The following is a 23,237-nucleotide window of genomic DNA, read 5'->3' on the forward strand; positions in this document are numbered from 1 at the left end:
TCACGGAGTCCTCATCTCTACCTCCTTCACTGCCCTTTTTGTGTGTCAACGGGGCTCAAGTTTGTAGTTTAAACTCGGGTGTAGTGAACTCACCCTGAGGCCAGTTAAGTGTGCAGTTTCCAAAATTTATTAATTTATTGTTTTGCAACCCATCAGTATCAAATCACTTCTTTCTCTCATCTTACCATCCCACCTCCCAGCATCAAAGATGATAGTGAATGGATGTTATTCCGACCCTAAAGAGGTCTTGAACTACTGGAATTGCGTTTTGGGGGACAACACATTAGTGTAATTTTTTTCCAAAAAATTGAAAAGAAAAATCTCTGGCAATAAAATATGTTTTTAATTTGTCAATGTGCTTGCCTTTGTTTTTTTTCACCATAAGCAGAGCTTAATTGGGTGAACCATGACTGCTTTTCTAAAAACTTTGTATTTTGAACAACGGCTTGAATGTAATTTACAGATCCTTTAGTTCTGTTGAAAATGAAGAGTCCCGATTCTGATTTCAAGATCTGTATCTATTTTTGACATCTATATTTTTCTCTGATCAGTACTCTGAAATGGGCCCCTCATAGCCTAGTCTAGTCTTATGTAATGATTAGTAGAAAGAAATAATTTTTCTTTATGAATAGATGTTGATTACAGAATATATTCAGTAATAAATTGAAAAACTTGAATTTGCTGTTTTACCATGACCATTATATATACAACGTTTTAAAGGCAATTTTCTATGTTTTAATTTATGGTATGTTTATATTTGAATGAGAGCCATATGGTAAACATAATTTGCTTATCCAAATTTTAGCATCACAACTCAAAAACATACATGAAAAAGAGTTTTGAAATCAATGATTTAAAGTAAGCGGAGACAAACGGGAGTTAGTCTTGCTTCATTATCTGGTGAAAGATGTATTTTTAACATTTTTTAGATTTCCCTTAATGAAAAGGGATAAGAAAGTGTTTGGCTACATCTGTATTTCTGTTTTCGATTTTCTCTAATTCAGAACAGCAACCATGGTGCACCAATCTTGCCAAACAAACGCCAATGTCAGCAACAGATTCCAGTTTTTGTTGTTTGTTAAATTCTCTATTCTAGGCTCTAACTCTGCTTTAACTAATGATCTGAGGGGTAAATATTTTCATGGTAATACTGATTGAGGGCCATGAAAACTATGAGATTCTCCTTATTCTCATCAGGCACCAGATTTAACTCTGTCTTTCCCATTGCTCTTTCCACTGTAAGTTTAATTTATTGCTGGTAAACATTTCCAAAGACATATTGTAAAAATAACAACAGTGCTGGTTTTGCATCGTGAGCTGAGAGCACAGTGGAAAGCAGAGAGAATCTTTAGTTAGTATCAGGTATGATCGATCACTTGGTTCTGTGCTGCTGAATTAAACCTGGGCACACCTGGTGTAAGCTCACAGGGGATAGAAAATCAAAAAGAAACAAAATCATCTAACAACCAAAGCCAGTAGTATGCATTGCCATTGGCGATCAAAATTTGAAATTACAGGTAAAATGCTTTGATAGAGAAATTACGTATTCCAGCTCCTTAAAAATGCCTACTAATTTCTCTGTATTGTGACAAATTTCAATTTGAATGGAATAGAAATCAGGGAAATCACCTGCCCTTCCGTGGCTGGTAAGGAATGTTGAGTCCATATCTTCCCACTTGGTAAGGAATGTCTGACCTTGACCTTAACAAAACAAGCAACTGTAACATTGTTCTTGACAGACACAGTGTGTGTGTCCCTGGCAGATGTGTGAGCTGATGATTTTCCTCCAGTCTTCTCAAGGTGGAAAGCAGAGACCCAAGATGAAAGCAGCAGCCGTAACCAATCCCAACAAAGGGGAACACTGTGCACTTAGAGGAATAGCATACAACCCTAGGGTTGGCAGGGCGAGTTAAAAGTCTGACCCTTCTCTGAGCCTTGTTTTATTCATTTAAAAATGTACCATTGTCTTGTTGTGAGGAGTAAATAGACGATGCGTGTAATCAACTGGTAAAATACTTGGCTTCGATAGACGGCAGCTGTTGCTTCTGTCTTACCTTCAAAAGTATTGAGTTGGCTACCCTTCTCAATTCTCAATTTCCCTGATCGTTTTGAAAGTCATGCTTGTTATTGCTTTTGAGCACCAGCTACATTTGTATGTGGAGGTAGTCACATGATTTTTCTCTGAAGTAATGCAACTCATACGAATATGAAAGTTCTACTTGTGCTACGAGATCCAATGATGCTGCTGAGTCAGACTGACCAAAAGGTAAACACTTTTGGAAACCAGCTGTTATTTTGCATGTAGACAGCTCAGAAGGATGCTTTTGTTCTGGGGGCCACCGTGGCATCATGGTGATGTGAGATCTCACCTTGTGACTGGTGCCTTACATGGGGCAGGCCGGTTTATGTTCTTGATACGGCCAGAGACAGGAGAAACTGGTGAAGAAAAGTTCTGCATCTCTTCACGCAGAGGAATGTTTTGTGATCCAACTTTCATATATGAAAGAAAGAATTAAGTCCTAAATGTCTTAACTCAGTTTTTGAGGGGGCAAAAATAGACACTTATCGTGGTACATATATTAGGTATTTCAGTACCAGTGCCTCATTGCATATTTTGGAAAATACCTTTTCTTCTCTTCACTCTTTCTTTTTGTTAGGTGTCAAAATAATGTGTCTTCCATTTTGGTGGTATGGATTAATCTAAAGATTCTGGAAGTAGCTTGTGATCATTTCACACTTTCATGTATCAAACTGAATGGAAAGGTCAAACATTTAATGAACCATGCTTTTCCGTATGATAAAAATTCTTTTGAATAATATATCATGTAAGCTGGTAAAAAAGAATGTTTCCTTTAGACACTCATAAATTTCCCAAGTAACTGCATTAAGTTCTTTTCAAAGACCACTTTCATCCACGATAGATAAAATGCCGAGTAAGAAATTAAATTAATTTCACTGCCATCAAACAAACTAAAACAGGTTTGAAGTCAAAAAGCTTTCTTCACTGACAGCTTAACACATAGAAATAGTTTTTAAAGGCTTTTTTGTTGATTTCTGCTGAAACTCTGCTTCCTTCTAGTTTTACTTAAATTTCCTATGATTTTAAAGGAAAGAATTGTATGTGTATGTATAGTTTTTTATTTTAAAATGTCACATAATAACTGGAAAAAAGTTAAAAATAATCCACTCTTTCCATAGTTTTGTGAAAAGAATGTTTCTGCTTTCTTAAAATAAATGAGGGATGTAAGACCAACTGCTAACCACTCTTTTAGGGGCATGTGACAGATGATGTCTGAAAAGCTCGTAGGGTCTCAGGGGAAAGGCGCTATATATAAAGAGAAGAGCTATTAAAACGCAAGCGCTTATGTGAAGGTAAACTACAATTCTTAGTTTGTGATTCATGTTTCCACTAGCTGCAAAGAGGTCCCAAGCAAAAAGCATGTGCTGGGCTTGTCACGCCTGAGCCTCCTCATTTCAGACTGATGTCCCATGGAAGGAGACATCGTTTTCCATCACCTCAGTCCCACCCTCAGTGCAATAAAACATTTGAGCGTTCTGGACAGTTTCCATAACTAGGCACAAACCTCTGGCCCTGATACTTTATGGTTCTCGGCCTTTCTTTCCCCAGGCCCTCCTTCCTGGAGTCTCAGGAGCTCCAGATCTCAACTGTATGCTTTTTCCCCCGTCATGCCTTGAGTCATCATGCCAATTTTTCTGACCAAATGTCCAATTTTTGAATCCCTACCGCTTTCTCAAACTGCGGGCATTACAGTCCCTTCCGCAAACTTTTTATAAGGAATTTCAACTCTTTTAAAAATCTCTTCCTCCTTTAAATTTCTCTACCCCTCACACACCCTGATCATAGAGGAAAATGGATTTCTTCTACTGTTGTGTTACTGGGAATTTTAACCACATTTCTTGTCTGTAGATAATTCCCAACTCACGATTCATGTCAGTGCATCAGGATACGGTTCCCAATGGCCCTCCCCAGATTTCATACGTCCAATGTGTCTTTTCCTCTTTATTACCAGCCACAGAGTCTTACCTGTATCCACATATATTATTACATTTGTCCCTTCTTTTGTTTTTGACACTTTTTATACTGAGTGTATAATTGTGAATATAATATAAAACAGTGGATATTTTAAATTTACTCTTCTGTCAGTGTAAAGAAGAGACTAGAAAGATCTAGCAAAGGCATTGTAGGAAGAGCCTGGATTCTTAAACAAAATCCCAGAATTGCTATGAAGAATCACTCAAAAATTTTACTACCTAGAACTCAAGTTCAAAATATTTTTTTTCAAATACTACTTAATTGTGAGTTTCCAGTGTGACCGAAATAGTTTAAAATCTCAGCTTTTCCTTGTTTTTGTTTGTGATTATAAGGCAAGGTAAACCATCTTAAAAATTTCACAAAGTTCTGAGCATGAATGTAACATTCTGTTTGTGATATTTCAAATCCATGTGCTTATATCTCGCAATAGATCTGTACTTTTACTATAAAACTAGAAACTGTGTAAAGTTTTCATCAAATTATAACAGAATTTAAATTTACAGCTAGATTACAGTACACTTAATTTAATGTTGCACTGATTTAAAATGTATGTGGAACTTAAGTAGACAGAATTTTGTCTTCCCCACATTCCTTAAAATCTGATATAAAAATGATTTAGCCTGTATGCTGGGTAGAGAATTCTGCACATTTTAAATCGTCTGTTTCTAAAAAGGGTAAAATTCCAGTATAATTTAGAGGCACAGAAACTATAATTTAAGAGCACCAGAATCAAATTTAATCACAGATTGAAAATAAGCGAAGATCAGGAGGGTGTGTGAACGAGCAACAGTGCACTGATTTTCCTATGAAATAGTCTGTAAAAGATGCTGCAAGAGACTGTTTTGAAATGAAGGAAAGGTAATTTGTGCACAAGTTCCATCACAGGTGTTTTGGGTTAAGCAGTCAATTACTGTGGGTTTATAGGAGAAAAAAACAAACTGGAATTTATGCTAACATCTTAGAGATATCAACGTTTAGACTCTGATAAATCCTCAAATGAATGTTTTTCAAACTGTGTATTCTGGAGGGAAACTAAATGCTCATATTTGGAACCACTTATCCTTATAACATCAACATGTCTCTAAAGAGCTGTTTTATGTCAGAGTCTCCTTTAATAACCCTGTTTTTAAAGAAATAAACATTTTGAAAGTCACATTTTCCAAAAAGAATGGTCTGAAATACAAAACCAGTGAGTTGGGATGGATCTTTGGTTTGCCAGCCTACCTTCTCTATGAGCCTAAATTTGAAATAGTCAGTTGTGTCCTAGGCAGATGTGAATACAATCCCCTGACCCCAGGGCTTACACACAGTCATGAGGGTAAGAAGATCAGATCCAGAGCTAGAAGTCTTCAACCTCCATCCTCAGTCACGGCAAAATTCAGTAGGTTAGAGCCCCAGCCTCACGCAGTTCCCTCTAGATTTCTGTGTGGGAAGGATAATCATCTCTTTAGAAGATATCATCCTAACCCTGTCTTAATTCACTCTGCAGTTAGTAAAACTGAGAAATAATATGCCCATATATTTGCTTCTTAAATTGTTTCTTTTCCCTCAGTATCTGTACCATAATTTTGAGATAAAAACAAGATGGCTAAGGAATGAATAGTTCTAACACACTTTCATATGCAAAGAGTTAATAGGTATTCTTTTTGTAAATGCAGAGGACAGTACCTCTGCCAATACCAAACTCTGGACTCCTATGTTTGTTCTCATTATCCCTTTCATTTTATAATCCAAGAATTCTATGACATACAAACCTGGCATAACTGAACGCAAACAATGCTTTTTTCGGTCTAGCTGCCGTCAGTGAAATCACTAGAATGTTGGTATATCCTTCAAAGAACCTTTCCTAACTCCTCTACCCTCCCATTTGTATGGGAGAGCCCAAGTGTATTTAAGCTTGAATAGTTCCCAACAACTAGCTTCTTCTCCCTCTCTTGTTATCTCTTCACCCATTTAGCGAACCATTTCTGTTCCCCCTTACTAATGTACAACCTTAGGCCATGGATATCATGCAAAGGAGTTGTTCTCTTACTCTAGGGGCCACTTTATTCCATCACTAGCACGCCTTTCACTTTGGTACAGTTGTTGGTGCACTTTAAAACTCCCAATGGCATCAGATTGCTGCTCTGCTCACCTTTGAGCTGCTACCACTCTCTGAAGCTAATGCTGATGCTGGTACAGGAGATAATCTCGGACCTATGTTGTGTTGCTGTCATTCTGTACCAATGTGGAGCTGTGAAGCCATTCTTCTGAAGCAGAAAGAATATTTTTCTACCGCTTGGTCACACTGTTAACCAAGTTCCAAAGGAGTGCTACCTTGCCCTCCAAGTATTTTACAGGGACTTTGGATAAAAACAGTTCTATTAGATTTTCTTGAACCCTTTTGTTGTTTAGGAGTTAGTCGTGCAAACTTTGGAGCTGTGCCGAAGGAACTCTTAGTTACAGACTCCAAATCATGGCTTCCTTATACTCACTGGGACATTGTTCTGAATCTATGAATCTATGAATCCTTTCCCTTAGGATGAGTTCTTTGAAAACCATGAATTCGCTCCATACTCATTCAAATACATGCCTGATGAGTTAAACCTACAACATACTAGCTATGCCTGGACATGTCTGAATCCTAATGTGACTAAGCTTGGGCTCAAGTTGGTGTCCTTATCACCCTTTTAATACTTTTTTCATTTTCACTGTATATCCAGTACTGTATCTTTATATACTATCCCTTTATCATTCTATATTTTTTTTAACTAGAAATCAAAAATAAGGATCAGTTTTGGAAAATGAATCCATGGAGATACATACCCCCACATAGCTTTCCTAAATCAAAATGTTTTAGGTAGGCTTCTTTATTTATATATTTGTAATATCTAAAACATTCTGTGCATTTAATAATAAAATTCAACACATTCAAATAAATTTATCAAAGATTCACTATTTTCAATGCATGCGGATAGTCTGGGTTCCCATTAGCACTTCTAACAAAAACAAGTGTTGAGCCATTCAAAAGGTTTAGGCAACATAATCAGTGTAGGTATGTTGTGCCTGAAGGAGTGGGTCAAATAGTTAATGCTTCTATGGTGTAGCTCAAGACCAAGAGTAACTGAGCAAGCATTAACCTATGGAATCTTAATGGTCACCTCATTGCTGAAGTAAAAAGGAAACCAAGAGGAAACTTAATAATATCAAAAGTTATTTTAAAGGGAGTTCACGTTGGTTAGAAGGGTCCTTTGCTTCACACACAATATCCGCCTTTGTAAAGCCCAAGAAACCCATATTTGTAACATACACACATCTTTACAGTTTTCAGGACATAAATCTTTAGAGCAGTATTATTTCTCCACAGATAAAAATTAAAACATTGAAAGTCTTTAGAATAATAATAAAAGAAACTCTTTTGCAAACCAAAGGGAACTTGGAACTTTATGTAAGTGCGTATTTAACTATAAAAAGGTCAGTGTGTCGTAATGAATGGAAAACCGATTTCGCTGTAGTATTCCATTTGTGAGCATTTTGCAGCAACCTATTTCGGTATTAGAAAGATCATATATTAAAAACGATTTCTGCAATCATCAATGTGTACAAGTAAAAATTTAGTTTCTGTTAAATTAACACTTCATTAAAAAATCAAAATAAAAGCTCAACAAATACTTTTTATGTTGTACTCCAAGACAGAAAAAAACACAAAAATTGGAAGAACAGATTGCCAGTTATTCTACTCCATAACAGTTAAGTTTCTCAGTTCTTTTTTTTTTTTTTTTCTTTTGCTGAGCTCTCTGTCACTGGAAACATCTTAAACCAATTTCAAGTGCTACACCTGAATAAACATGTTGTAAGAGTGTTTATGTATTGAAGTGGGTCAGTTCAAGGTATGGTATTTGGCTGGAACTTCTAATTTCTCTTTTTACAGCAAAAGGGCTGCCAGAAGGAGGAAGTCTGAGCTGAATTAATACATTTGTTACAGTGGAAGTAGAATGGAAACTGCTCTGACCACAAATCAAACTGCCTCTTTCATTTATGCCAGTGATAGAGTTTTTCTAAGAAATATAGACTCTGGCATAGAGCCACCGTAAGTTTGCATTTGCAAGAGAAACCTATATGCTTATTTGTTTAAGCTTGGCTTCTTGGATTATTTGTAAGTTCTTTCTTTGGTAGGACTGAGTGGAGGGGCATTTGTGAGGCAGATAGACATTTTAATAGTTGTAGGAATCGAACAAGTTTTCCCGATATATTGTAGAACAGTTGGGATGCTGACACTGCCTGCATTGGTGCACGCTCTTTTTTTTTTTCTTTTTTTTTTTTTAACCAATACCTCCACATTTAAAGGACCTCTGTGTCCCTCCCAACAGCTGCACAACCTCACATGACACGGTCTCATTTTCTGACGGTAGACGGTCTCTGCACAATACAAGTATACACAAAAGTGTTTATGCTGCCAAAATAAATTTTGTTAAGAGCAAGAGTTTATTTGCGAAAATGCCATTGATGCTGTTTCAGGGATTTGCTTTCCTTTTCTTTCTTCTAAGGTGAGTCAGGTCTTATAATGGACTGAGGTTGCTCCACAGTCTTTACTGAATAAATATTTTAAGAAAACATGCACATCTCTCAGGGGGCAAGGCAGAGTCAATCATGCACATATTTCAAACCACATTATATGGTCCTCTTAAAAGATCGGTAACTTCTGTATCTAGAGTAGAAATTTTGCATGAGTTTTGAGTAATTCTCAACTAAATTTACAACTGAAGGTTACATAGTTCATCCTGTGGGTGATTTTCATGGAACCAAATATCAGCCAATGGTTTTCTTTATATATAGATGCATAAATATTTTTTTAAATTGTCAGCGATAGTTATTTGAAATTAGAAGAGCATAACAAGCCTGAATTGTACAAAGGAGAAATAGTAATACCTAACTCCTAGGGTGTTTGTGGACTCAAAGTCAATAGTGCATGGAAGATACAGAAAAATGCCTAGCGCGTACATAGCAAGCGCTCCAAACGTATTTGGCGTTATTATAAATGTTATTATTGCTACTCCAATGGGAGAGAGACTTTATCGACATCTACTTCAGTGTCCAGAACACCTTGCCTTCTAACTTGCTCGCGTGCAGGCCCCGCTGCACTCCTTCTCTGATACACAACCACACCGATAGGCTCAGAAGGGTCTGGGATGCAGCTGGGTTTAGAGACAGTCTCCGAGATCACCTGGAATGTTTCTCCTTTCTGAGGGTCTCCAGGCTTGCTTTGCATCTTCTGAAATCCTTTCAGTAAACGTTCAGGTGTGTGTGTCGAAACTCAGAGGAGTAGGAATTCTGAAATTTCCGTGTTTACTTCAAAATAGTTCACAATGAGAAAGAACTGGAGCTTAGAGCAGAACTCCATCCCCAGCAGAGGCTTCTAGAATGATCTGTGAAGAGCTTTAAGTAGAGCATAACTTTGTAAAGTTTACTGGGCACAGGCCAGAGGTGAAGGGGGAAGGCTAGCAGCACTAATTAACACTTGAAAGGCTTGAAATAAGCTGGAGAAAACAGAAAGGCCCAGCCAGCCACTCAGTTTTTATCACTTAGAAGAAAATTCTGGGGCATTGAATGCAGAAGAGCCCATGGCTAGTATTTTTGAAATTGTTATTTAATGTGGACATTCCATTTATAATATGTAAATGTATTCCATTTATAATGTAAATATTTCCATTTATAATAGTGCTGACTTCCAGGTCTGAAGTATCAGTTAGTGAAGGCAGCTCTGTGGTGGACAAACGATGCAAAATGAAAAACAAGCATGGATAATTATCTGCAATAGTAAACTTTCAATGTTTATAAGAATCTTTGGCCTGAAAAGAAAACATTCTGATAATGTTTTAAAACTTTCCCCTCTTTCAAAGTACCCTCAGAATTCGTTCACGTCAGCCAAACTTTATCTCATTTTCAGGAACCAAGTGCTTGTATATTCTGTTCTAGGACGCAGTATCAACGTAAAATCCGCTGGTCTGGTGGGAAGACATGGGCCTCAGTCAAAGCAACCGTTCATGGTGGCCTTCTTCAAGGCGAGTGAGGTCCTCCTTCGATCTGTGAGGGCAGCCAACAAGCGAAAAAATCAAAACCGCAATAAATCCAGCTCTCATCAGGACTCCTCCAGAGTGTCCAGTGTTGGAGGTAAGATAAAACCAGTTGTGCACAGAGAGTTATGGGGTCATATGTTGCAAATCAAGTAGCCACAATAAATTTGCCCTCTGGATATACCTTCATTTGGTCTATTAAATCATCCAGCGATGTTTCTAGCATCTCCAGAATGTTTCATCAGTGGGTCACTCAGTAATTCATTTTAAAGTAGGTATGACTTGCCTTCACATGTTGAAAGATTCAGTTCAAATTAAAATCAAGCTGGCAGTAATGAAATTATGAAATGGCTACATCAACAAAGTCCAGCCAAAACCAAACTACGCAACTTACTGAGCTGACTTCCCCAGGGCCTCTCAAAAGTGGACTGGTAACCAGGTAAACATTAAAATATTTGATTAGTACTTAATACATGCGAATCATGCAGCTTAAAACTTTTCTGACAATAAAAGCGGGATTGACTATATGAGAATTAAGATAATCTGTATAGTTCCATTAATTATTTGGAGGGCTGCTATCTAATCTGCTTTAAGTGTGTCTGTGTGTACACACACATGCATATATAAAATCTAACAACAATATATTACAAATGCACAATTGATCCTGATGTACTTGCAGTTTAATTTTATTAATTGATAGACAAGGAAATAAAATTACAGTTGAGCTGAATGCGTCTCACTGCCAAAATCTGAAGTGATTTAGTCATATTATTTATACTACCAAGTATCTCGTTTAGTCCAGGCTGCAAACAGATTTTCATAAGCTGTTCTTAGACGAAAATGATGACTATTTTATTCCAAGGAACTATCGTTATCTGTAAAAAATAAATCCATTCGAAGGGGAAAGCTTACTCTCCCAACTTAGTACAATATGTTTGTTCATTTGTAAAATATGTATTCTTCTATGTTAATGGCCACCATATGCAGAGGACTTGCGAGGCACGATGGGTGAGCCGGTGAACAAAAGAGCCTGCATCTGCTGTTTCAGCAAATGAGGATGCTTCACGCTTCCAAACAGACACATTCAGACTGTTCGCCATTATTCCAGAAATCTTCATTTTTTCCCAAATCACTTGAAACTGACAAATCATACTGCACTTTTTTATTAAACATGTACGAGTGTTAGATAAGAATGATTATAAATAAAACAAAAACCACATAATAATTTTCTTTTTGCACCTGGGATTCACAACAAAAATACTAAATGGAACTCACGGAATCTTCCTAAAGTGTGGGCACAAGGAGAATCACGTTAGAAAGAAGTCTATTTGGGGTATCTAGCAGCAGAAGCAGAGGGAAGATTTCTGTATGGAATTACATCGTACTGAATGACATGCCATGGAGAGAGCAATGTTTTAAAATAACTTTCCAACAAATAAGTTTAACCATCTTTTTCACTTGAAAGTAAAACATGATATTAGGGCCTTGTTACAAAGCTATTTTATAAAGATCTTCACAAGATATTTAGTTTGGCAAAAATTGTAATTGCCTAATATGAAAGATGGAGAAAAATAACTTTCTAAGACCTTTTCTTCCTTGTAAATACTAGCCTGTCAAAGTTGTATATTTTTCTTTTCATGTAGAATGGTTCCGAAATTGGTTGAAATGTTTTTAATTTAATGTAGCAGACTGCATTAAGGAAAAGCTTTGTTAAACCTCGAATAGAATAGTAAATAATTTTTGAGGAAATTACAAAGGGAAAATTATAAGTTGTCTGCTTATTGCTAGAGCACCTAATGACTCTGGCAGAGGTGTTCCAGAGACTGAATCATCAAAGTCTTTTTCCCTGTTGGTGAATTCTATTTATCGTCTCTTCCTGACCACAAGTAACAAATGTACTTCTATAACCAGAGATGAATAAAACACATGGAACAGAAATCACGTAACTTTTCACCAGTTTCCTAACACCATTTAGAGTACAAAATTATTCTAATATAGACCAATGTTTTCTTTTTAAAAAGTTTGTCATTGGCAACCATTTCTGTGAAATATGTGGTAGATGGTTTTGGAGCGTGTTCATATTTTGATAATAAGAAAAAAGAAAGTAGCTGGTTTGTGTCTATGAGACTTAACCTTTCAATAGGTAGTAATCAAGCAGACAAGAAAAAGTCTCATAGGATTTGGCCTAAAAGACAGGGGTTTGAGGAAAGGGAAAGCTAATAGAAACACCAAATTTGATACTTAGGAGACTTGAAATGCCAGTGAAGTTTTAAAATTATCCAAATATAAATAATAAATGCTGTAATGCCTCTAGGCTTTTACAATAAGATATTGTTCGAGCACTACACGGCTAAGAAATGGGGAAGTGGGGAGAGCTGTAGGAGGTGTTTGCCTGAGTGCATTTTTTCTGCAGAGCATATCATCAAATGTGGAAAGTCTCAGTTAGTGCCCAGTTAAAACCCAGGTCATTCTTGCTGTTTTTATCCCATTTTTTTCCTATTTCAATGACTCTTGCCTTTCAACTTCTCAATGCCCCTTTATTCTGCCATACGCCTGTGGAAGAGCCTAGAACAATGTCTAGTACAAAACTGGAACCCCCAAAATATTTGTTGACTAAACTACCGTGTTGAGCGTATGGGAAAAACGAACTTCGTTTTTGAAGTGAATATGTGCAGAAACACTGCTCCCAGATTTTCTGCAAAACCTGTCCCTCCTTGTCCCTCTTCAGGTTTTTGGCAAGAAGGTTGAGCAAACACGTTTTGGGAGGTAGTGCATCTTTCACGATGAGGCAGCACAATGTACATGTATCAGAATTGGGTGTGGGAGGGAAGGAAATGGAAGCAAAGCTAAATTTTAAGTTAGCTTCACTTTAAGATAAAAAGGCACTAATTTGATAAGAGTTTAAAGAACTTACTGAGAGCAAAATGATGTGCAAAGGAATATATCAACACTGCAAAGAACAGAGTCTTAAGAATTTGGGGGGCCAGCCCCTTGGCCAAGTCATTAAGTTCGCGCGCTCCAGTTCAGCTTCAGCGGCCCAGGGTTTCGCTGGTTCGGATCCTGGGCGCAGACACGGCACTACTTGTCAGGCCACCTTGAGGTGGTGGCCCACATGCCACAACTAGAAGGACCTGCAACTAAGGTATACAACTATGTACTGGCGGAACTTGGGGAGAAAAAGCAGAAAACAAAAAAAAAGAATTTGGACGAACTAACAGGGCAAATGGCAAGCTGTGGTTCCCTGCAGAACTGCTTGAAAAGATTGCTTACTGCGTGCTGTATACCAGGGATCTTTGAAGGCGAATTCAATCACTGGCGGCCCTGCCTGAAACCATGGTGATATTTTAGGACAAGTCTTTCAGGAAGTCATTGAAATGGAAACCTTCTGCACTTATTCTTCACTCTGATAGGCACTATGTCTTACTTAACGGACACAATGTAAAGTCACGCCTCTTGTACAAACAGATATTAATCAAAATCAGATAGAACAATTAATTGACATTATTTCTTCAGAATGTTTTATATTATATAATTAATGTACTTTTTCATTATTTAAAAATAATCGAATCATAAATAAAGCTAAAATTCTCCCTTTATCACTTAATCCTTTTGAGATAGGCTACTGGGATACACTGGTATCAACATGGTACGCGTACTTCCAAATCTTTTCCTCTATACGTATGTCTCTTTTGTTATGTTACCAAGGAGATATCGACACTGAGACATCATAATTGTCCAAAGTCTATAGTTTACTAAACCTGAAGGTTCACTCTCAATGTTGTACATTCTGTGGGTTTGGACAAGTGTGTAATGACATATATCCATCATATAATACCATACAGAGCATCTTCACTGCCCTAAAAAGCCTCTGTCTGCCTATTCATCTCTCTCTTCCCCCATCAACCGCTCATCTTTTTATTGTCTCCATAGTTTTGCTTTTTCCTGAATGTCTTGTAATTGATTTTACATATTTTTTTAACAATGTGTCTCAGCCATCTTTCAAGCTGAGCAACCTCATTCTTTTTAATGCTGCCGTATATTCAATGGTGCTTGGATCAGAGTTTATTTAATCTTGTCACGCTTTAAAGACATTTTGATTGTTTCCAAATCGGGGCTCTCAAAATCAATGCTGCAGTGAAAATCCTGCAAGGCTGCACATGTGAGAATGTTTCTCATCCACATTACTTCTACAATAATTAACACTAAAAGCTGATATATGTGACCTGAAACATGCGAAATTGTGGGAATCTTTCCTAAAACAACAATTATTTTGCTGCATATAATATCTTGCTCTATCTCTCTCTATCTCTCTCCATCTGTACACTTATCTACATCTCTCTATCATCCTATAATCTGATCCTGGGTCCACCACTCACTAGTTGTATAATCTTGGACAAGAAATGTCACCTCTCTCTGCCTCTGTTTGTTCATCTGTAAAGTGGGAATGTTAATAGTAACTGCTTCATAGGGTAAGATTACATGACTTGTGAGGATTAAATAAGTTAATATGTATAAAGAACTGAGGACAGTAGTACATGCTCATTCAGGGGTAGCCATTATTATTGTTCTTTTCAAGATGACTTTGTATGGTTTGGTTTTTTAGAGCTGGTACATAAAGAATTCAGACTCTTACATCACAGAAAACTAGAGATTCTCTGTCTCTCTAGTAAGTACCCATACTCTGATCACCTATTGAGATTTCTTGGCCTTTCAGACTTCAGCAGTAAGAGAGATTTTAGAATCTTTAACATAAATTGGCCAATCTACCTGAGCAATTAATTATATAATATAAAAAAAATTGTCAATAGATATTAAGGCATTGTGTCTGTTGTCAAGTTTCTGTCTAGAGAGAATCCACTGAGAGAATATACCTGGGCATGATTTATTGTGAAATGACATTTATTCAATACTAAATAAGCCCCCATTATGTGACAAGAGCAGTATTAACTATCTGCTGATAAAAGATGGATGGCATAAGGTCTCCTTAAAAAGTGCTCACACAGACAATGGGAAAGACACACACAAGCGTAGCTGTAAGGTAGATTGAGAGCAGGAAAGTTAGAGCACAAGAAGACTTTGTGAGGGACTTATGTGAGAAAGAACAGACATTTACCAGAAATGGAGGGGAGGACGAAGGCATTTCACACTGATGTATGTGGTCGTAGTACCATGTACCACTGTCATCTGGCTGGGTATGCAAGTATTCTTGTGTGAGAGACGTGTGATATCAGCCAGAAAATTATGCAGAGACCAAATCACAAAGAGTAGGTTATGTGATAGAGGGAGCTATGGTGTCTTCATGCAGGCCTTTGGATAAAGGAGTGCCATAATCAGATATGCATTTTAAAAAGTTAAATTTGGCATCAGAGTGAAGGATAGGATGCCAAGGGAGGAAATTAAGAGCCCAAATAATGATCGGGAGTCTAGTCCAACCCTCCAAGCAATAAAGATCAGAGATTGGAGAGAGGGGAAGTGGAAACCAAAACATGTGATGGGGCCAGCAGTGGGTGGGTGAGACAGGACTAGAGACGGGAGTGTCAAGAAGAAGTGGAAGGTGCAGGAAAAAGATGTAGCTATGAGCCCACATTGTTAGATAAAGCATAGGACTTGACAGTGCCACAGGAAACAAAGTAAAAGACAAACATCAAGGATGGAGCCTCCTGCGGGAAAGCAATTCCATAAAGAGGCAAAAGACTTAGGTGAGAGATGTAAGAGGTGAGCAGGGATGAAGTGCTATCCTAGGAGGAAGTGACCAGAAGAGGATGTTGAAGAAGAATGGGGTAACCAAGAGTGCAAAGGGCTTCCAACAGGTTAACTAGGCTAGAAATGGGTCAGTTACTGGGGCTTTGTGGACCAATTTAATGTAGGATAGGAGGGAGGAAGAAAGAAAATCAAGAAACTTACTAAATTTTCTGGCTTGGGCCGCTAGATGACTGGTGATCCTGTTAACCAAACGAGTGAGCACTGAAGTCCCAAGTGAAAAAGTGAGTAGGAGGCGTCTGGGGCACTTACATTTATTGATGCCTGGCAGGCAATTGGAAACTCAGGTTTGTGGAGAGGTTTTTCTGTCAGTGAGCTCTAAGGTGAGCATGTTATTTGGATCATCCTCATAGACACTTTAATAACTAACTGGTTAGTTATTATTTTGTGGTGTCTGTTTTGTGTCACACATTAGTACATAGACCCACACAGTTATCCCTACACAAATAAATAACAGTAATTCCTTCTGGGTTGTGTGCAAATTCAAATGAAGAATTCACTGACTATGGAAGATGGTGACTAGGTTAGAATAACAGTAACATTTTGAAATCTCCCATCTTTTGGGGGGATTGTTATTTTTTGGGGTTCATTATGAATTTCTCTGTCCCCAACGCCTTATCGAAATGTATCTTATTGAGTGGTCTACTTTAGCACCATTCCTGCTTCTTTACGTCTTATACCTTCATTCATTTATCATTTTCGTTTTCTGTAAGTTCATTAAAATCCTGGTGCTGTAGCTGCTGACTCCCTTTCCTTTTGGAAAGTAAGCGTGAGAATGCTAACATCTCTTTTGCTTTGAAACACAGTATCTCGTTATATTTGGTTTGTTTAAGTAATTGCCACACTTAAGCGTTAAATTGTATTTTGGATTTTTTTTCTTTTCTTTTATATTTCCTCCCTTAAAGAAGCTAATACTAGATTTGAAAGAAAAAGAAAACCAAAATGGCATTTGGAGTTGTTTGGATTTGATTTTCTTTTGTTCCCTTCTTAGCTACGCTATGCTAGCCCATGTTTATTTACTTGGTTGTTTCTTTCAGGGACTAGTAGACAGAACATGGAAGCCCTATGTAGATTTCAGGATTTTTTTTTCCACTTTTTACCTCCAAGTACTTTTTTTCACGATCTTTTTCTAAGATAAAATAGTTTTTTAAAAGTCAAATGCAGAGAAAGATTAAATTTACACTGTTTCCAGAAATTGATCATTAAGAAATGTGCAATAAGGATTTAGCAATACTTTCAATATGGTGGCAGTGGTTTCTCACTATTATTGCCATTAAGAGACAAAACAAAGAAATGCTGCATTTATAGCACCTGCCTTATGGTTGAGGAATGTTGGCATGTTTTTCTAGTGTTGACTGTGGCACCAGAACATTTTGGTAATTTCTGGCATGACCCTGCATTTGTAGGCAGGCTCATCAACAGTTGCATTATGTCCATTTTGTTTTAATATCTGAAGGGCTGCCAATCAATATGTTTTAAAGATATAAATCTAATTTCCTTGCCCTTCCTCCCACAGTTTATTCTGCCAACCATTTATAGTAAACCTAATAGTAAACCTAACTGCAGACTGTGCTGGTTTGGGTACAACATTTACTTCACTCAGTATCCATTAATTTTTATTTCTGACAGAATAAACATATGGTCCTAGCGCTCTATGAAATCAGACTCTTGGAACCAGATTCTGTTATAAATTTCATTGCTCGTTACCTTTATGTGATGTTACATTATATACATCACTTAGCCTGCATGAAAAGCTGCATAGATGGAACAGATATAGTTTTACTTTGAAGTTTTACTTTCTTTCTTTTTCTATAAACATGGAATTCAAATAACCATATTCATAGTTTATGTCTTTTCACATATACTAGTATGTGTTATTGGCTACAAAGTCTTTATTCATATTCAATATTCTTAATTAAGAAAAGGATGAATGAATAAATATTCTCATTATTGTCTAACGCAGGAGTTGGCAAAGTAAGTTCTGAAAGCCGAATCCAGGCCGTCACCTGTTTTTGTACGGCCCAATTGCTAAGAATGGCTTTTACGTTTTTAAATGTTTGAAAAAGACTCAAAAGAAAAATAATATTTGGTTTTGTGTAGAAATCATATGAAATTCAAATTTTGGTCTCCATAAGAGAAGTCTTATTGGAATATAGCCACATCCATCCATTTACATCTTGTCTATGGCTTCTTTCATGTTGTAGTGGCAAAGTTGAGTCACTGCAAGGGAGACCCCAGAACATAAAATACTTATTCTCTGCCTTTGTAACGAAAAAGTGTCTTTTTCCCTAAAAACGGTAAAAGGAATTATCTATTACATTAACTCTTTGTGCTGTTCTAATTAAGGGGATGTTTATTCAAAGAATAAACTTTGAAAGTTTCAAATAAATTCTCTTTCCCCCATTTTCCATCATTATCTATATATTTAATTTGTTTTAATGAAGGCAGTTGCACAGTAGGAATAAGTCTGATCTAGAAGTAAAAAGTTCCTGAGTTCAAAATTGAATCATTATCTTGTTTTCTAGACTGACATTAAGTAATTAGTTGAAGTAACTGAAAGGCAGATGACAGGTCCCGCTAAGACGGGCCCCTTGGATCTTTGTTGTGCCTACATCTTCAGTGAGCTTGAGGGTGACTGAACTGGAAGGTTACACCTTAAGACAGCCAGCTTCTGCGGCGTCCACTGCTGCATTGATTTGCCAGAGATGACTGTCAGCATGAATGTCGCGTTCGTTCCTAGAAGAAAAAGTTAGCTGTCTTCTTTGAAAATAAATTATTTGCTAGCTCCTTTGCCCTAAATTTTTCTCCCTTTCATACTTCATATTGGAAATTATCAACATGGGTTGGCTTTTAGAATGCTATTTGTATAGGGGCTGGCCCCGTGGCCGAGTGGTTAAGTTCGCGTGCTCCGCTGCAGGCGGCCCAGTGTTTCGTTAGTTCGAATCCTGGGCGCGGACATGGCACTGCTCATCAGAGCACGCTGAGGCAGCGTCCCACATGCCACAACTAGAAGAACCCACAACGAAGAATACACAACTATGTACCGGGGGGCTTTGAGGAGAAAAAGGAAAAAATAAAATCTTTAAAAAAAAAAAAAAAAAGAATGCTATTTGTATAAAGTGTGAACACACTGTAGAGAAGACCATATAAAAAGATTTTCTGTAAAGTTCTGTCTTTCTTCAGTATTTCACTTTATTCCAGATGCAAGACTGGGGCTCTTCATTCGTCCTTCATCCTTTTGCACAACAATAAAGCTTATGGGTTTTTCAGATTATATTCCAAAATAGGTAATGGAAATAATGTGTTTCTCTTGCTTCCAATCATTTGTGGAACACTCTGAGGAATTCATTCATTAATTCCTCAAATATTTTTTGAATACCTACTGTGTGCCAGATTCTATTCCTGATGCTGGAGATATATCAGCAAACCAAACAGAAACATACAAAATTTTTACCCGTGTGGAGCTGACATTCTAGTGGGAGGAAACAGGCAAGAACCGATGTACGTAATAAACGAGGCAATGGCATAGCATATGCCAGAGATGATAAGTGAAATGGAAAAGAAACTCAGAGCACGGGGAGGGAGATCAGGTATGTCGAGGTGGTAGCTTTGATCTTAAATAGGGTGGTCAGTGAAGGCCTCATTGACAAGACGACATTAAGTGAAGAGTTGAAGCTACGGGTGTTAACTATATAGATATCCAGGGGGAGAGCATTTCGGGGAGAGGGAATATGAGAGTGAAGACTCTAAGGTGGGAGAAACCTGACCTGTGTGCAAAACAGCAAACAGCTGTCATGGCCAGAGTGGAATGAAGGAGGGGACGAGTAGCAGAACGAGTCAGAGAGGTAGTAGGGCCAACCATAGAGCCTTGTATGCCACTGTGCAGGTATTTCATTCTTAGTGATATGGGGAACCGTAGTGGGACATTTTGCTTGAAAGTAACATAATTTTTTGTTAAAAGGTGCAGATATTTCATTCTTAGTGATATGGGGAACCGTAGTGGGACATTTTGCTTGGAAGTGACATAATTTTTTGTTAAAAGGTCCACTTTTCGTTGTAGGGGGGCCAGGGCAGAAGCAGGGAGAGTAGCAATGAGGATATTGTAGTAATTTAGGTGAGAGAGGATGGCATCTTGGACCAGGATCAGTCATGGAGGTGATGAGAGAGGGTGGATTTTGAACCTATTGAAGGTAAAATGTGTAGGATTTCCTGACAGATTGAATGTGTGAGTGAAAGGAAAGAGGAGTATGTTTTGACTCCAAATTTTTAAAATTAATTAATTTTCTGCCTAGGAAGCTACCATCAGTCAAGAATAGAGAGGTCTATGGGGCTGACCCAGTGGTATAGTGGTTAAGTTTGCGCACTCCTCTACCGCAACCCAGGGTTTACGGATTTGGATCCTGGGGGTGGACCTACACACTGCTCATCAAGCCATGCTGTGGTGGCATCCCACATACAAAAATAGAGGAAGATTGGCACAGATGTTAGCTCAGCGACAGTCTTCCTCACCAAAAAAAATTTTAAAAAAAGAATGGAAAGGTCTAGATGGGACAGGTTTTAGGAGGATGATCAAAAGGTCTACTTTGGGTTTCCTGAGTTTAAGATATTTATTAAATAAAATCAACTCAGTAAGATCCCAGTTGGCACTTTCCCAATGTCTGTCTCATGGAAGATGTTAAAAAAGTATTGTAGGAATACTTGATATATTTAAATATATTAAATACCACTCTAATGTGAATGAGTTAATGAATGAGCATTCACTGAGCAGCCGGTACTCAGTGAGTAGAAGACATCAGGCTGTGCACCATCACATGGGGGCATCCATCAAAACCCCAGTTAGAACCTGACAAGGTAAATGGTATTGTTTACATTTTACAGAAGAAGAAATGGGACAAGGGACTTGTCTGAAGTTCACATGGTTAGTTAGTAGCTCCTAGTTTTAAGATTCAAATTCATATTTGACAATTCAAATACAGTCTCTTATTTATTTTATCAGTGATATCACAAAGGAAATATTAATATACCTGGTGAGCTGCCATTTGTTAAAATTTGATTTTTATCTGCAGATTATAATACAAGTGAACAAAAGCAAGCCTGTAAGAAGCATGAACTCTATGTGAGTTTCCGGGATCTGGGATGGCAGGTAAGGATGGTCAATCAACTGAGGTGTGTCTTCTCTGCTTTATTATACATCCTGAGTTACTCGTAATCTTTATCACTAATTTTTCTGATACAGTAACCCGTTATTTTTGACATGGCTCTTCAGTATATGCATTATCCATATCATTTTCTTTTTTGAGGAAGATTAGCTCTGAACTAACATCCACTGCCATTCCTCCTCTTTCCATTTTTTGCTGAGGAAGATTGGCCCTGAGCTGACATCTGTGTCCATCTTTCTCTATTTTATATGTGGGATACCTGCCACAGCATGGCTTGATAAGCGGTATGTAGGTCAGTGCCTGAGATCTGAACCGGCAAACCCTGGACCCCTGAAGCGGAGCATGCAAACTTAACTGCTGTGACAACAGGCTGGCCCCTATCCATATCATTTTTATTTCTCCATTATCCTTTCACCATTGAAACACAGTTTTTAGAGTTTACAGTAAAAAACAACTACGCTGAAGAAGAAATGTAACCCTATGATATTTAGAAAGTAGAAAAATGTGCTGTTGTTTAAATATCCCAAACTTTTAATTTCAATATCAATTTTTCAAATTAACTACAGCAATTCCATTTGCCCCCTGTGGTCCCAAAATATCAGACTAAGAAATAGACTCCTCGACTATGAGGTCTCTGTCATAAGACAAAATACAGACAACAGTTTTTCTTCTTGCACTTAAAAATCTTACTGCTGTCTTTTACATATGCTTCACAACCAGCTGAGGAGGAGGATTTAACCAAAATAGTTTTTACTGGCTCTATGTCATAATAGTTTAAATTGAAGGTTTTAGATTACATTATCCCATTACAATGTATCCTCAGAATATGAGCTATCTTACTGAGAAGTAATATTAAAATGTAAACATTTTCAAATTTATGATAAACCTTCAACATCAACATTCAATAATTTTACATTTGGGCCAAGTTTTACATCTCTGGGAAAAAAGTCAGGGCAACCATTACATGTGCCAATTTTTTACTTCCTAAATTTTTCACGTGCAGTTTTCAGGAATTTGCTCCCATTCATTTCTTCTAAAGAGATTATAAAGTTAATACATGAACGGAAAGAAAAACAGCACGAGGAACAAATGTTAAAGCTTTAGGAGGCTGTCAAGCTTCGAAAACCAACAATGAGTTATTAAGAAGTAATGAGAATTATCTCAATTAAGTTTATTCTTTTCCTTTCTGGTTCACTTGAACTTTCCAGAGTTCATCATTTCCTGTTTAAACAATATTTAGAAAGCTATTTCATGATTATGGTTTTATTCGTGAATACATGGATTTAATACATACTATGAATATCTTACATAGTGACCTCTTGGGAGAAATTACAGAGGACAATTTCTTGTGAAAATATTTATACTTTTCTTGTAAACTTCAGCTTAAAAATAAATTAAGGGCTTGGAGGAGGCTGTCCTATTAGAATAATTTTTGGACCAAAAAAGGAAACCTATCCAGGTTAAATATATTTGAGTATTCTTTAAGAATTACTTTTCTTTCTTTTTATTTTGGTGATATTATATTTTTGTTCTTTTTTTGTGCATTTTTAGGACTGGATTATAGCACCAGAAGGATATGCTGCATTTTATTGTGATGGAGAATGTTCTTTTCCACTCAATGCCCATATGAATGCCACCAACCATGCCATAGTTCAAACTCTGGTATGCTTTGATTTTGTAGCGTTGGAAATGGTTTATGATGCAAGCATCACATAAAATTGTTTTAAAGGAAAGCATCCATTTATAGTTATGCAGTGCATTATCTTCTCTTCTCAAACTCCTTTGGTACTTTTTAGAGCCAAAATAACAAATTGTGAGTATAGCCAGGAAATGCAGGCTGGTTTAAAGAATAATCCTGATTCCAGAATGGGGAGGATTCAGCTAGGGAATTAGAGTAATCACATGAAGTGGTCATTCTGCACCGATTTCTTCACTACGCAATATCCAGCAGGTTCCCAGGGGTTGTTTCTAACCCAGCAATTCACTAGTAATCATTGCAAAAACATCGAATAATAGCTGCACTGAATTTCATCTGAGAGGGTTACTCTAATTATTTCTGATTGTTCCATGACATACTTTGGTATTATGAACGTTCTTCAATGTGGAATATAAGTAGAAGACTCATTTCTATTTCTTGATACCTTTGTTTGGTAATCTTTCAGGTGGAATTATTCTTCATTTTTTTCCCTTCCACACTCAGGAATTTAGCAG

The 23,237-nt window shown here is 37.3% G+C and overlaps 1 protein-coding gene across 1 annotated transcript in view; it reads left to right on the plus strand.

The window, feature by feature from the left end:
- Window positions 1-23,237, plus strand: part of BMP5 (bone morphogenetic protein 5) — a 117,444-nt gene that overhangs the window by 89,408 nt on the left and 4,799 nt on the right. The window contains exons 4-6 of the mRNA XM_046638705.1: window positions 10,010-10,204; window positions 20,934-21,010; window positions 22,578-22,688. Of these exons, the coding sequence (XP_046494661.1) occupies window positions 10,010-10,204; window positions 20,934-21,010; window positions 22,578-22,688 (383 nt within the window). The remainder of the gene's footprint in view (window positions 1-10,009; window positions 10,205-20,933; window positions 21,011-22,577; window positions 22,689-23,237) is intronic.

Source organism: Equus quagga, chromosome 15, assembly GCF_021613505.1.
Source record: "Equus quagga isolate Etosha38 chromosome 15, UCLA_HA_Equagga_1.0, whole genome shotgun sequence".
Taxonomy (NCBI): Eukaryota; Metazoa; Chordata; class Mammalia; order Perissodactyla; family Equidae; genus Equus; species Equus quagga.